General features: G+C 54.7%; 5 protein-coding genes across 5 annotated transcripts; 3 read left to right on the top strand and 2 right to left on the bottom strand.

The window, feature by feature from the left end:
* Window positions 1-596: 596 nt before the first annotated feature.
* B0I36DRAFT_253798 (uncharacterized protein) lies at window positions 597-2,372 on the bottom strand (the record flags this gene model as incomplete). The annotated part of the gene is made up of 1 exon (XM_046150781.1): window positions 597-2,372. One exon carries the CDS (start codon window positions 2,370-2,372, stop codon window positions 597-599), a length of 1,776 nt encoding a protein of 591 aa, XP_046006353.1.
* Window positions 2,373-3,970: 1,598 nt separating this feature from the next.
* B0I36DRAFT_435469 (cytochrome P450) lies at window positions 3,971-6,573 on the top strand. The gene is made up of 4 exons (XM_046162769.1): window positions 3,971-4,153; window positions 4,226-4,513; window positions 4,573-5,445; window positions 5,516-6,573. The coding sequence occupies exons 1-4, from the start codon at window positions 4,016-4,018 to the stop codon at window positions 6,122-6,124; spliced, it is 1,908 nt and encodes a 635-aa protein (XP_046006352.1). The 5' UTR covers window positions 3,971-4,015; the 3' UTR covers window positions 6,125-6,573.
* Window positions 6,574-7,212: 639 nt separating this feature from the next.
* On the top strand, window positions 7,213-8,562 carry B0I36DRAFT_354400 (uncharacterized protein; the record flags this gene model as incomplete). Its single annotated transcript, XM_046157312.1, has 1 exon — window positions 7,213-8,562. One exon carries the CDS (start codon window positions 7,213-7,215, stop codon window positions 8,560-8,562), a length of 1,350 nt encoding a protein of 449 aa, XP_046006351.1.
* A 1,317-nt stretch (window positions 8,563-9,879) lies between these two features.
* B0I36DRAFT_435468 (uncharacterized protein) lies at window positions 9,880-12,270 on the top strand (the record flags this gene model as incomplete). The annotated part of the gene is made up of 3 exons (XM_046162768.1): window positions 9,880-10,841; window positions 10,918-11,336; window positions 11,419-12,270. 3 exons carry the CDS (start codon window positions 9,880-9,882, stop codon window positions 12,096-12,098), a joined length of 2,061 nt encoding a protein of 686 aa, XP_046006350.1. The 3' UTR covers window positions 12,099-12,270.
* A 524-nt stretch (window positions 12,271-12,794) lies between these two features.
* On the bottom strand, window positions 12,795-15,221 carry B0I36DRAFT_377447 (laccase-1; the record flags this gene model as incomplete). Its single annotated transcript, XM_046160562.1, has 4 exons — window positions 12,795-13,633; window positions 13,714-14,316; window positions 14,383-14,620; window positions 15,165-15,221. The coding sequence occupies 4 exons, from the start codon at window positions 15,219-15,221 to the stop codon at window positions 12,795-12,797; spliced, it is 1,737 nt and encodes a 578-aa protein (XP_046006349.1).
* Window positions 15,222-15,252: the final 31 nt, after the last annotated feature.

The raw sequence follows: 15,252 nt of genomic DNA, 5'->3' as shown, positions 1-15,252 counted from the left end.
CTTGGAAACAGGCACCTTCACTGGAATTCTTCATCCAAAACTACGATGATGATGAATTCTGGGACAATGCGCAAACTTGCGTTTTACAAGATACTGATGGCGTGGACATAGATCCAGGTGAACTATTTATAAAGGTATGATAGCCACGTGTAACAGAACATGGGCAAATGCCATGACCCCGACGCGGAAAGCCGTCTCGTAGTCTTCTGTGTGAGAACGCAACCGGAATTCTAGCTTCACAATAAGCCCCAAACCTCCCAACGGACCACGAGTCGACTGCGTGCTTGTGTGATTGAGAGGGTTTGCAATGTGGCTGTGTTCAGCACTCCCTATCAAGAAAGGACGAGCTCTTCCAAAGCTGCCCAGGTAACCGGCATAGCTGACCTAGCTCAGCGAATCCGTCTCAAGAGGCGCTTGGCACAAATAGATGCTCTGCTTACATATAGTCCCTCCGGCAAGACCAGGCGCAACATCTGTCATCTTCAACCCAGTGTTGTGGATAGGGCAACTCGCAAGCAGCGTGTCAACCCCCTGCAGGAAACACACATACCCAAAACAAGAGTCGCAGAGCCGCGAGGTACGGCCACTGTGGACTTTCAGGATTGCTTCCTGACGCCAGGCGGAAGCTCTACAAGGCGGCCGAAGCTTTCATCCCAATCCGGCTTCTGTCTGGGTAATTGATGGAGTTGGTACATATTACCACTCAAATAACTTGCCAGCGGCTTCCCTGGTTCCTTAGCCTTGCTCGCCGTATCATAGAGCCGGAACATGTCCAGGCACTCAACGCAAGGCGGTGGGCGCAGTGCTTCAGGTGCACAAGCGAACAGCTCAACTCGTGACGCGTCTGCTTCATAGCCGTTGTAACGTCCTGTGATGGGCTGTTCGAGCCAATCGAGATGGTCAACTCTTGGGAATGGAACAAGTTGGTTTCTTGCGAAGCTTTTCGGATGCAGCAAACCGTAGAGGTTGCGAGCGAAACTATCGATTCCTATTGGGTGAGGGAGGTCGTACGGATGAAGCCCGAGCAGCCTGCTCTTCTCCAGTAAATGCAAGACGTAGAAGGGATTCGGGGAATTCCTCCCTTCTTCTAGGAGGCCCGCGTCGGGCTGGTAATCAAGTTCGATCAACTGATCTTGTCTATTCATGACAATGAACGCCCTGGCGACAGCTGGTTTCATGCCAGGCTGTCGTCGCAGAAGCTCCTGATATGTCGACATCATTGCTTGTTGTGGGAACCAGATGTTGTATGGCAAATCCTTGGGGAAAACATCTTCGGGACCGTCATGTGGCATGAGGGGCACTCGAGACAAGTCGTCGCTCATGATGTATCGCGCGGTGATAGATTTCTCGAAGTTGAGGCGTTCAGAAGCTGGTCTCGTGGTCCACCATTTCGCAAACATGATGTTGTGATGGATTCCACGAACAATCATACTGTCCTCTCGGTCCAGGCGAAAGTTGTGCGGCCGGCGCAAGCGAGCGTAGCGATCCACATCACCGTACCATGCTGCCATCAATGTCAAGACATCCTTGTTCCCCGGAGGCAGATCTTCCGGCAGAGGCATCCAGAGCAACTCGTTCATGTCTCTGTTTTGTGCATAGGTATCGTATTCGTCGGAGCTTCTTTCGCCAATGCCAAAGTCTTCGGTTAAATTGAAGTAGATTGCAAACAAATCGTCGTCCAACTCGTTGTAGGTTCCCGCATCGAGATCAGAAGGGTCTGTGAGTCCGCGGCGCCGCTCGAGCGACGATCTGACAGCTGTGTCGCCATTCAGGCCGTATGCTGCTAGCAGAGGGACTTTCCTCACTGTCCTCGTATAGTCGTCCATAACAAGCCACCGCCGGCGCTGATTAATGATGTGGTCGAAGATGTGCTTGCAACCTGGGTTGCGAGTGATGTTGTCTCTGGCCTCCTCGGCAATGGAGATATCAGGTAAGAGATCCAGCTCCGCTAAAAGCTGGTGGTAGCCAGCCACCGCGCAAGCCCGACCAATGTTATACTTGAGTTGCGGAAAGGCTTGAGCAAGCTCGCGACAGGCAGATTCGGAGGCCACTTCGGGGTACCAGATGCAGTATGGGAGATGGTCCGGATCGGACATGTCTACTGGAGTAATGCCGCTCATGATTTGGCGAGCATTTAGGGCTCGGGCGAACAGAGCGTCTCCAGTTGCTCGGAGCTCGTGCGCATAGTTGCGATGATGCCTGATGCCACTGATGATACAGAGACGAGTGACGTCGCATTCGAGCTCCTGGGGGACGGCTTCGCCGCGCATGGCTTTCCGACATGACTCGATGCTCCATGGGCAGCATTCTTCCCTATCGTGTGCGCCTATCAGGTGGCAGGCTCGTCTTGTTACCTTGACAATGTCTTCCATGTTGTGAGATGATTTGGACGACCCCGTCTTGACGCTCACTGTTCGGATATTGACACGAGGCGCTGGCGAATCGGACTTGTGAGCAGACTATGGTGCGAAGAGGGAAAAACGCCAGTAACCAGCGAGGAAAGCGGACTGGTGCTGATGGGAAGCGTAGGAAAGGGCTGGTCCAGTTTCTGCCTCAACAGGTTAATGGTGTGCTCTTAATCGTTCTCATTGCGCCCCGAATTTGAGAATGAGGATCGTACTAAGGAATTTTGCAATTCCAGATAGGGGTCCGAGGACTCTGAACATTGTTGGCTCTAGGCGGGGCCAATACCCGCAACGCACTGACTCGAAATCATCTCAGTAGCCAGTCCGCGAACGAGGGTCACCCGTGTGCAATAGAATCGCCGCCGGTGGCGTTCCAGGGGTCCCTGTTCCTCTGTGACTCATCGCCGAAATGGCCTGCTGTGGCTTCCGTAGCTGTAGTCTGCAATAGTACCCCATCTAGTGCGCAACAACATCGCTTGTGTACAAGCCTTGCTCTCGTCCACATACGCCACCATATCGGCGAAGGCGTCATATCGCCCTTCATCTTAATTTGGCATAATAGCTAAATGCAGTGGATGTGCAAGTCTCAATCAATTCGAAATTTTCGGCAATTGAGGCTTCCTTGTCTTCCTCTTCTGTATAAAATCCATCAGTTTGTGCTTGGTCCGAATGTTTTCCTGAGCCCCAAAGGAATATCCACTCATCGGATGGAATAAGCCACTTCAAGCAAATAGGATTGTTCTCTTTCACGGGCCGAACCACTGGACACATGTTGGTCGCTGGTTTGAACGGACAACCACGTGGCGCCAGGACCCACTGATTGCAGGGCAATTCGTTCTGCCCACATGACTGATTCCGTCCAGAGTGGACTACCGCAACCCAATATTGATGAATAGGAACCTCTGCGTTTCACGTCGTAATGGTTTCTTCTGGCTGTGAAAACGTCATTGTCACTCTATATGAGCGTGCAATTGCAGGACAGTGGTCTGGGATCCTTTCGACCAACATGGGTAGAAGTATGCCTTCGATGCCCCAATGTGGATCTGCAGAGCAGTACCACGTCCTGGAAAAGTACGTATCCGTTGTCTGAAGCCGAACGTCCTAGGAGGGTCGTTGACCCAAAAATATAACGAACATCTCACAACGGGGGTCTCACAAGCTAAATCCACAGGCGCATCGGGTCCAATATTGCATGCAGCAAGAGCTACATTACCAGCAGATCGAATCATTGCCATGGAATAACAGACGCCGGGCGTCTGATACAGCATGTAGGTCTGTATTCTGGTCAAGCACAAACAGAGCGCAACGGCGTAGCATTCATCTCTTGACGCTTTCGGCGACCCGGAGCTGTCGGGTTCCGAGTACCCACACTCGACTTTTCTCCATGTCCATGGGTGGAGACGGCAGTTTTGGCTTCCGGCTGGTACGATTGATTGCTCAGGCTAACATCCGGTGTGCCTCTCCGAATGTATGGTCCAGTGCGAGTGCTATAGAAAGTATGCAGGACGCTTTCTCCCGCATCTCGCCAGTATATATCAGAAGACCTCCCCGATACATAGAAATGTCTCATTCCCCTCTTCTCAGCATCGAGAATAAAGGGACTAGGGACAATGGGGCTCTTACTTGCCGTTTTCGGCGGGCTTTCGCTGCTTTGGGCAGTCGTAGAGCTGCGGGCTCTTCATCGCAACTACCAGGCCGCGCGACTGATGGGCCTTCCCATGGTTGTCGTCCCATATGATCCCGACGGTGTAAGTTGGAGTTCCGGTCTCTGCAGTGTCGAGATGCGCTTGAAGACTGATCATAAAATGCTGCACTCCTAGTTTCTCTTTGGGGTACTTTCAGAGCCTCTGAAGCCTCTCCTCCGTAGGCTGCTCCCCCCTCGCGCCCGTCAGGCGTTTGACTTGACACTATGGGGCTGGGAGTGGCACGATAAGGGGGCAGCCCACGAGCGCCTCGGGCCCGCTTTCGTCATCGTCACAACGGCTCTTAACCGACTCGTGACGGCGGATCCGGTAATGGCGACCGCCATTATGCAACGCCGACGCGACTTTGTCCACCCGAAAGTGACGACCCAGGTCATGGGACTGCTCGGCCATAACCTCATCACTGTGAGTGAGTCTTGACTCTTGCACGAGTGGTCCAGCGTTAACGCCATATCTTGGCTCAGGCCGCAGACGAGGATTGGTCCCGGCAGCGCCGAATTATCGCGCCGGCACTGAATGAGCGAATCAGCGCCGGCGTTTGGGCGGAGAGCATGGAGCAGGCCGAGGGGCTAGTCGACTCCCTCCTCGCCCCTACAACCTCATATTCTTCCCCTGGCGGATCAGCCGCATCGACCGATACGGTGCCAGGACTTCGAGAAATCGCCATTAACGTCCTCAAGCGTGTCGGGTACGGAAGGCCCGCGCCCTACGTGCTGCCACGCGAGTCCGAATCCACGCCAGCACCATATGCAGACATGTCATATGTCGAGGCCATTGCTTTGTCCAGTGAGATGCTCCTCGTTGCCGCGTTCGTGCCGGCTGCCATTTTGCGGCTGCCGATTATGCCACGATACGTCAGGAGGCTGGGTGTTGCCCTGGCCCGCCTGCCGAAACTGACGAATGACATGCTGGAGCAAGAGCGGCTGTCCAGCAAGTCCACGAAGTTGCGGAGCGATAATGCGAGCACGGAATCGACCTCAGGGCCACACACAATTATGAGGACACTACTTCGACTGTCTGACGAGGCCAAAGAACAAGACGATGGTGAATCAGCGACCACGATCAACAACAAGGTCGGAGACAGATCGCAGTATCTGACCGAGGACGAAATCGCCGGCAACCTGTTCATCTTCACGGCGGCTGGTTTCGACACCACCTCAAATACACTGGGCTATGCTGTGACCTTGCTTGCCGCGTACCCCCAGTGGCAGACGTGGATCCAAGCAGAAATCGACTCCGTCCTGTACAACGGGAGGCGTAGCGAGAAGGGTAGCAGTGGCAGTCGCCCAGATTATGCGGGGGCTTTCCCGCGCCTGGTTCGGTGCCAGGCCATCATGGTAAGTCCAAGCACATAAATTCAGTTCTCTCGCGGGTTACCCCTAACGTTGATATTTCTTTTCTGGTTAGCTCGAGACCCTTCGCATCTTCCCTGTCGTCACAATGCTCATGCGCTCGACTACGGTGCCGCAGACGATACCTTGCTCGCCGACATCAGCAACGGAGAGCACGAAGCTGCCGACACTGTCAATCCCGGCTCCTTGCGCAGTCTATGTCAATACCGTGGCGCTCCACACCTCGCGCGCTACATGGGGTGAGGAGGATGCGATGGACTTCAACCCGGCGCGGTGGGTCAAGCCAGCCACTGGCACAAGGGAGAGTGCCGAAACGGTAGAAGCAGAAGATGCAGCTCCAGAGACCCTCATAAGCTCGTCCGGAGCGGGTGGAGTCACTCCAGGGAGCTTCTTGGGCTGGTCTTCGGGCCCGAGAAAGTGCCCGGGGCAGAAGATGTCGCAAGTGGAGTTCGTCGCCGTAATCGCAACTTTGTTCGGCAGATGCCGTGTCGAACCCGACATCGGTTCCGATCCGGCGGGCTCAGACGAGAAGACCAGAGAAGAGAGCCTCTGTGCCGCAAGGCAGAGACTCCTGGATGTGGCGCAGGATAGCGGGATATTATTCACACTAGCCATGAATAAGCCCCGCGATGTGCGACTGCGGTGGACGCCACGCCAACAATGATACCCGGCCGGTTAGGAAGCACGTGTGTCAGTGAGCGAGATCACCCAGACGCAAGAGTCGCCCACGCAAAGCACCAATGGTGTGATGTTTTGAGGGCGTTCACTAGCTCGGCGGCGTGAAATGGTCCTTTGGCGCCAGCGCATACTTCACTGTCGTCAGTCGCGGTCTACACAGAACGTTAGAAGCACGCCTTTCACCATAAATCGCCACCTCCTTTAGCCTTCATGTGAATGAGATTCGCCGCTTAGAGCCAGGCGCTTGTAGGAACCATACGGTGAGTTCTAGCGGAATGGGCAACTGAGCTGTCAGCTTTTGGCACCCTCAGCCACACAAGCGGATAGCCCAAGGTCAATGGAACGAGTATTACGGGCTTGGTTTCATCGGGAAGGACTTTCCGGAGGCTTGGAGTATCATGGTTCGGCGGGCTAAACCCACACTCAAATGAGAAGAATAGACTCGGCCAGAATCTCCATTTCCATGTGCGCACGCGGGCCGCGGCAACTTTAGTGCATGCTTGCCCGCCTAACCATATTGGCATGCCAACCTTGAATTTGACACAACCTTAATCGTCGGATGCAGCATGCTTTTCGAGTGGAGCGGAAAGGACGGCCAGATGGGCCGAGCCCGAGACGGTGAGACACTGCGGGGACAAACCCACGCGAACAACCCGAAGGGGGGATAGCAGCTGGACCTGGACAGCGGAGTCTACCATGCGGTTTCGCTGATATTGTCTAGCCGATGGCAATCCAGATCTGCTTGGCAGGTGCATCAAGCTTTCTCGGAACGTGGTCGCTCGTTCAGCTATCGCCTCGGGCGTTGGCAAAGTCCCCGGTAGAAATCTTCAGCGTGGCTACGCACGTGGCGAAGTGCTCGTTCTCACTTCAAAATTGAGTTTCGATGCTCTTAACCATGCTGCGAAACGGTATGTTACTCGCCACGTGAGAGATATATAGAGGCCCTGGTCTGTCAACCTCGACTGGGCTATGATGGCCAGGCCAAAACATCCGAGCCAATATCTTTCGTGCCTTTCTCCAGTACTGGTTTGCATTTCCTCAAAATCGATTACCAGCTTCAATCGCCCGGTCACTATGCCGAACCTCATCACCACCAACATCTGTGCCACGCCAGCAACTACCTACTACAACAACCCCGTCTGGACTTCGACCGTTGGGGCATCTCCCATTTGCCCACCGGCGTCATACTACACGACCGTGACATATCCCTCGCAATCGTACACCGACATTCAAACCCTCTGTGACGGCCCCTGCAATTCTTATAGCACGGCTTGCAAGGCCTACGTGGCCACAGAGAGCTACAACCCAGGGATATCTGCTTTCGACGTCAAGTGCTTCCTGCTTACAACGCAGGCACCAGCCCCGACACCGTGCCACAACAACGAGGCTCCAGCGTCAGTGCTGGCCAAGTACCGTGACGACGTCAACAGCTGCTTCTCCAAGTCTGTTACCAACGCCCTTAGCTTCTGCAGCCGTCTCCTAGGCCGGCGAGATCTGGCGGCCACCTATGACTACACGACAACCACGACCCCCGTGATCACAACGACTGTTACCGCGTATGCCACCAAGGGCGTCTGCTTTGTTGGCGGTGGCGGCCGTCAGATCGTTGGCGAAGACGATCTCCCAGCCGAGCAGACCCCAGAGGCTGTGGCTCCTACCAACCCGCCACAACTCCCGGCGCCGACTCTCGCTCCTCGCCTGGATCAGATGTTGAATGAGCCACGCGCCAATCCTGCTCCTGCCCCAGCTTGTCTCGACGCTGCTGCATATCCATCCTGGAACGTCCAGTCAGCCTGCAGCTGCCTGAACACCATCAGGGCGCTGACCAAGAGGGATGTCTTCACCGCGGCGCCGACAACCAAGACCGTCACCAAGACTGTGACCACGCGCGTGCAGAAGTCGACCATTCCGACGTTTCAGCCCAAAGTCAGCGTGCCCGGCAAGCAGGGCGGCCAGTTCAACCTCATCACCCGCGTGGTCAAGGACTCGAGCAACCAAGACCGCCGCATTGTCATGTTCGGCAAGCCCAACGACCCGTCCAAGGGCAACGTGGGCATGCACGTCGGTCTAGACCAAAAAATGTACGTCGTCACGCAGGGGAGGAATAACCTCAAGCCGTACGGCCAGCTCTCGTTCGTCACGCTCGAGGGCGGGATCACGGTCGTGGGCCAGCTGCCTGACGGTAAGACCGGGTCTGATCGCGGCGGCGCGGAATTCAACAGCTGCGTCTCGCCCGCGGCAGGGCCGATTTTCTGCAAGCTCAAGAGCGGCGAGACGGCTGTCTTTTCACAGGTCGAGATCCCGGGGTTGAAGAACAAGTTTGCGGTCGCTGTGGGCAAGAAGGCGTTAGAGGGAGCTAAGCCCATCTCGTTGATTGTGACCGAGTGGGGAAATGTGACTGTTGGTTGCGGCGGGAAAGACTAGGATGGCTAGGAGAGCGCTGATGGGCAGGTTTGGGACGGAAGAACAATGCTGTATCATGACTGACGAGATGACGAATTCTAATGCTTAGTTTCTCGGTTCTCTTGGGCAATCTAAGGCAATTGATTGATTGAAAACATTGACCCGGGATGCGATCTTGATTTGTATTACGGACTAAATGTTCAGAGGTTTGGTAGTATACTCTATGTGTGATCGGTCACGATCGAAACTCTGCGTCCACATCTAGTCCTTGCCACGCTGGGGTAGTCGCCAGGGAGCAATTAGCACCACCCTCGAGGTTGATGAGGGAGACATCCGCAGTAGGAGAGCCCACCGCATCGTCTAAGGCTCTAGAATTCAGCTGTTTTTTGGGCGAATAGGTTGGAGAATGCGTCTCGAAGAAGTAAATGTGCGGGCAATGAACGTTCCCCTGCGACATGGTGCCTAGGATGGGTACTGTAGCCCGTTAGGAGACATGTCGGCGCCATGTTCACACAAAGTGTTATGCTGCAAGGCAGCCGATCCAGTCACTCATCTGCACGCAGATAAATCCGAGAAATTGTGGTGGGAACAGACTATCTTGCAAAGCTGACGTGCATCTGCAGTCAGCACGATCCTTGTTTTGAAACAACCGATGCGGTGGGGGCCGATCAGTTATTCACCCCCACCAAGCAATGCGAGAGAGTGTCTGTTGCCTGTTGAGCTCAGTATAATAGCGTCACCGATAGACTATAATTATTGTAGACCATAAGCATGTGATGCATCAATCAAGGCATTAGAGGCAAACGTTCTGGAAATGCCTCGGCAAGAAACGGAGGGATCGTTCCGTTCGACGAAGCTGGGTTCTTCCCCTCGGGCCCGATAAGCCAGCCATAACAACCTTGGCAGTGCAGGGGGTGCCCCTGAAGGAACTTGATGAGATTAACGACAGCTCGCAAACAAAGGGCACTAGTTGGACTTGTACGGGGCCACCTGCCACACTAGTTCCTGGGACCGGGGGTGAATAATGGTGCTGCAGGCCGTCTACAACCCCCCGCATCACGGGCTGAGCCTCTGTTTGCCATGGTCTCTGAGCGGGACCGAAACACTTTCCTGTTATATATGGTAGAACGAGGGTCTGGTGCCCCTAGATTCTGCAGGGGCACCGCCACTGCGACGCGGGTGCGGCAAAGAAATTGGCAGGGCCTCCCACCTCGTACCCTGAGCTGAGGGCAGACAAAATCCGAGGACCGTCTAGCGGGTCTAAATCAACGCAAGTTGTGCTTCCTCAACTGTCCCACGCTGCGCGACTGATATGCGCTGGTTCGCAACCTCACCAGAATGGCGGACGCTTCAAGATGGACTTTATGGTACGATCATTCATCAGTAGGTGGCGGGGGTTGGGTCATTACTGTACCCAACGAACACGGGTTTTACATTACGTCCTTCCTGTCGACAATAGTCACGATAGCAGGCGCATCTGCTTGGAACATCGTTTCGCTACTACTACATGCGCATCTGGCCCGAGATGGACCGGCCACCGACGTCTTTGGTCTGCAGCAGCAGGTCTCACTGCGCAATTCCCCTAGTGGCATACGTGCCGCTGTAGATGCCCTGTCATTGCTGGCATCCTGGCGACACACCCCGGGATGGAAACGGATCCGGCGAACAGCCCTTATTGCAGCCCCCGCGGTGCTTGTATGGGGAAGCTTCTTTGCTGCCTCTCTACTGACGTCGCTAGTTGCCAATCAGGCGACTGATAGGGCCATTGTGCGAGCCAAACCCAGCCGTTGTGGCTTTCTGGTTGCCAGAAGAGACGATTCGGATTCGGGCGACGGGGAGAGAGTCGACAGGATCACCTTTACCGACCTCATTACAGACAAATGGTCCAACGACACAATTAATGCGCGGGCCTATGCCCTCTCGGTGCGGACGAACTCTGCCCGCAATGGGCCGCAGCGATCGATCTTCATGAACCCGAAGCTCGACTACACGTTTGAAACAGAGGTTCCATGCGGACTGCCCAACGCCACATACTGCCTCAACACCGTTAATGCTACAATCAGCCTCACTTCTGCCAAGATCAACTCCCATGCGGACCTCGGCATCAATGCGCCGCCGTCTGACCGTGTTTCGTTCCAACATAAGGCGGTTTGCTCCGTCATCGACGATGGCTATTTTCAGACTAACAAGTCCGGATACATCCATTATTATCTGGGGCCTGTCGGCAATTTCAGTAGCAAGGGACCGACCTTCAGATATCCTCTGGGACATTGGAACTCAAGCGTAGGGTATCAGATGAAGTGAGTCCAAGCGAGCTGCGGCCCTTCATATCAATGTCTAGGTACCGTCATTACTGACACAGGGAATTTCCGATAGAGCAAGTTACGCCCGGGCCAATTCCAATGCCTCCATAATGTGGCACCCAAGGAAAGGCATAGCAAGAACAGATGCGGACCAGGGCGTCATTTTCCTGAGCCAAAACGGCGTTAGGTACACTCAACCTGTCAAAGACCTCTTCTTCATTGCCGAACGATATGAAAGGAGCACAGACTCTTACAAGCGCAATTCTTTCGTCAGCACCATGGTGTGTGCGGAACAGCGCCGCTGGTGCAGCCCGTCGACCGCCGTCGAGACGTGCACGGAATGGGGCAGCATGGAGGACTTGTGGAAGGACGCCATCAGCCTAGATGGCATCTTGGGCTTCAACACTGCCCAGAGAGCAACTGCCGCCCGAATTTCTTTTACCCCCAATGCGGTCCGTATCATCGACAGCCCAGTGAGCTTGAACACTGCAGGTAAGAATCCAAGCTTACGTTCTGCCTCGCGCTTTTAACTTTTTACAATGCAGCAACCGCTGATCCTGTTCCTCTACTGCAGCTCTATTCGCAAATACCAAGGTTCGCTTCAACCGAGAGTCCTCAGGACTTGCAGAGAATCAATGGCACCAGGAGATTGCCGGTTGGTTCGAAACCATGTTGGCGGATTACCAGGCTACCACCGACGAGTACGTGAGAAAGAGCAGCAACCTGGACGCCTTCAAAGTTCTTTCTCCATTCGACGACGTCAACGAGATGATCACCCGCTACAACTTTACCCACGACATGGTGGCCACGCTACAATCTCAGTGCGACAACCAGCTTATCGACGATGCAGTGCACATCCAAAACTTCAGCATGGTCGGTGTCGTCATTATCATCGCCTTTTCTTCCGTCCTTGTCCTCGTCAGTTTTTGCTTCGTCGAGATCCTCGACTGGGTGAGTGATCTGCGCCGCCGAGGACTGGGGGAGAGCTCGCGCACCAAGATCGCCAGGCAGGCCGACGAGAAGCTGCAGCTCCTGCGCTTCGCAGTGGACAGCAGCTCCGAGAATCCAAAGCACTGGAAGCTCTCCAGAGTCACGGGGATTCCTGTACTCGCCACGTCTGGAGATGGTCGGGATCAGGAGTGCAAAGTGACGCGTCCAACAATGAAGGGGGACGATCTGGCCATGTACCCCAAAAACATTGAGGAGGTCCAACAGGTGGCTGACTCGGAGATGTCATCAATGCTAACACATTGATTATTGAGAGAATTACATCATGGAGGGTGATGACATAGTGGAAAGATGATATAAATGAAGTTCACTCTTGATGTACATGGACCAGGCCAGGTCTGCACTGGGCGTGTGTGGGCACAGAATGCAATACTCAAATGTCCCGGCTAACTGCGCACAGATAACGGTGTGTAAGCGCGCTTCGAAGGTCTTTTGCCATTCACACGTTTGAGTTTTATATAGGATAGTGATTGACAGGCCAGCTCGCGTTATGATATTTGTCGTCCAGAGCCACACTGCCGGCCAAGTGTACAGCAACCTAAAGCAAATACAGAGTAGCACTTTCCCAATAAGGGACATCTCCCTGAGTTGCTTCATCAATCATTTTGGCACCCATTACCAGATCTTTTTGATAAATATATGATAGTACCAAAAGCAATCAAGGAAATCGGTCTGTCAATTATCTACGCAAAGGCTACGCAGCGAACTGTTGGCTTGGTTCTCGAAACACTCTGCTCTAAAGCATTTCCACTAACTCCAAAAAGCCGCTTCATAATGGCTGTCCAAATAGCCATCGAAGATTTTCCTGATGCATGCGTACTTTGGTCGGCGGCCTCGTAAACAAAACAACAATGCGGGAAAGTCCGACTCCTTAGGCCAAATAGTTTCGCGATTAAAATCAGGGAGCGGAGGGATACCGTGCTGTGGTGGAGGACACGAGGTCTAGACGCCAGAGTCATCCTGCACAACGCGCGATGTCGCAGCGTGGTTGCCCCATGCATCACAGTTGCCTTGCAGGGAGTCTTTGTCGAGGAGAGCGCTAATTTCGCTGTACCGCTCAATGAACTGCAGCGCGAACCCCTCGCTGGTGTGCCACCCGATGTGGCAGTGCATGAGCCACGCGCCCGGGTTGTCGGTCTGGAAGGCGAGCACGAGGTGACCGCTGGCAGGGAGCATCGCGGTGTCTCTGCGCGGGGGGTTGGCCATGTTGAGCGCGACGGTGCTGGAGCTGTATGTGCCGGACCCCTGGGCGAGGATGAAGAAGTCATGGCCGTGCAGGTGGATAGGATGCGGCACAGACATGGTGGTGCTGATGACGAGGTAGATCCAGGCGTCGGCGTCGTCGAGCATGATGACGCCGTCGCCCTCGCTGTGCGCGTCGTCGGCCGCGAAATCAGAGGCAGCCTCTCCATCGATCGCGATACGTTCCAGCGTCGGGTTGTCCCAGCTGACCAACATGGTGGTGCTGTTCAGGTACCACCGGAACAGGTTTTCCGCGTTCAAGCCGACAGAGACACCCTCGCCGAGGTTCCAGGTTGCGTCGTCGCCCACAGTTGCGGGCAAGTAAGGAACCAGGTCAGTAGTGTCCTCATCGGCGCATGCATCGACATAGGCGAATCCCGTGGTTGTGGGAGTGCCAGTGGAATCGCCGTAGTGCAGGATTCCCCGAATGTTGTCCTCGGCAGCGTTTTCTGAGCAAGCAGACTGTGGAATCGCGCGGATCCAGAAGTCCGAAGCCACAGAAGACTGATTCGCGGTGATAATAATGTCATAGCGTTGGCCTGTCCGATAGCAAAACTTGGTCAGCAACGCGTCACTGAAGTCTGGACACGCGAGATAGGCGCGGCGTAAAGCAACTTACCCATTCCGATACTAATACCATCAGTGACATAGGGAACAATTGGCACGAGATCCATAGCGATGACCTGCATGGTGTGGTTGTCGATGGAGAATCGGAAGTGCGTATCGACTGCGCCGTTGACGAGTCTCAGCCGATACGAAGATCCCTCGGCAACAGATACGCTGAAGCGTTGTCCGGTCTGGGATTCATCGCCATCCTCGCCGAAGACGTTCATGCCATTGATCAGCCCATTGTCGAGGACTGGTGGGCCTTGGCTTTCCGCCTGATGGTACAGCTCGTCTACGGTGGAGTGGTCCCAGTCGTTCAAGAATACGTGACCCAGGTCCTCGTCGTAGTTTGCCGTTGCCGGCCCGTTGATGACAATGGGGCCAAAGACACCCTGCCACGCCTGAAGCGCGAAGTGAGAGTGATACCAGGTTGAGCCATACTGGAGAGCACGCCATGTATACGTTATGGAAGACCCGGGAGGGGTAGGGCACTGCGTGATGGAGGCAACACCGTCGTTCTGGTTGGTGTTACGCTGCCAGATGCCATGGAAGTGGAGCGATGTGCCGTTCGTCGATGTCGAGAGCGAGTTTGTCAGGTGGACCACTACCGTGTCACCTGAAGGGGGGAAGCTTGTCAGTCTGAGAGTCGACAGATATAGAAACATTGTTGCAGTATACTAACCCCAGTCGGCGACAATGGCTGGGCCAGGAATGCTACCATTGATAGCCATTGCGAAGCGCTCAACTCCATCAGGGGCGACAGTGACTTCTGCCAAGTCAAAGTAGTAGGTGCGCGTCACGCCGGTATCCGGCACGGTTTTGGTGTAGTCCGTGTCGATGGAAAGGTCGCACCACTCCGATCGGGAACTAGCAGTGTTGCCATCGCATGCAGCGCGCGGAGTGAGAAACGAGGTAAAGGGCTGGGCATGAGGTGCCGCGCTCGCAGAACCGAGTAGCAGAGCCGCGGCACCAGCCAGAAAACGAGTGTAATGATGGCTCAACATATTGATGACCAGAGAAAGGACAGACGAGGCCGCTGAAGAGTAGACAACGAGAGTGTGGCGACGATGCTGATGAGGACAAACCATGGGAACCAGTGGGCGCACATCTGAGCTGATATACACACGGTCTACGCTTCCGCCGTAATAGGAGGCATGCTTCCAAGTCCTGGGACGAGTCACGAGCCAGAACTGAAGCATCACATGCATTGACGGTGACACGGCGCTGCACTGCCTACTGGATCAGGCTCACCGTTGCCGACAGGAGCATGTCGTGGGGCGTCTCCATGCAGCACTCTCTCGTCTCATTTCAGTCGCAACATGGACAAAGCCAGGCGGTGCTGAGGGGCCAGGCTACCGACAGACGGATGCAGATGTGTATCCTGGAGCTCCACCAATGTCGAAGAAGCAACGCCTGTATACTACCTTGTCGCCTATTCCGGGCTGCCGCTCAGTGCCGCTTTACATTAGCACTTGTGCATGTGACCTGAAACGCAAGGGCATGACGGACATGACTAGCCATTGGGAATCTGCCGTGACGTATACCTCCGGGC

Source organism: Microdochium trichocladiopsis (assembly GCF_020744255.1).
Source record: "Microdochium trichocladiopsis strain MPI-CAGE-CH-0230 chromosome Unknown B0I36scaffold_11, whole genome shotgun sequence".
NCBI lineage: Eukaryota > Fungi > Ascomycota > Sordariomycetes > Xylariales > Microdochiaceae > Microdochium > Microdochium trichocladiopsis.
The sequence above is the reverse complement of the archived record's forward strand: the minus strand, read 5'-3'. Positions and strand labels throughout refer to the sequence as shown.

Excerpts from the sequence above, each read along its gene's own strand:
- B0I36DRAFT_435469 (XM_046162769.1), top strand. The coding sequence starts at position 4,016 with ATGGGGCTCTTACTTGCCGTTTTCGGCGGGCTTTCGCTGCTTTGGGCA. Across the intron at positions 4,154-4,225 it reads TCCCATATGATCCCGACGGT|TTTCTCTTTGGGGTACTTTC; the intron begins GTAAGTTGGAGT and ends CTGCACTCCTAG. Across the intron at positions 5,446-5,515 it reads TTCGGTGCCAGGCCATCATG|CTCGAGACCCTTCGCATCTT; the intron begins GTAAGTCCAAGC and ends TTTTCTGGTTAG.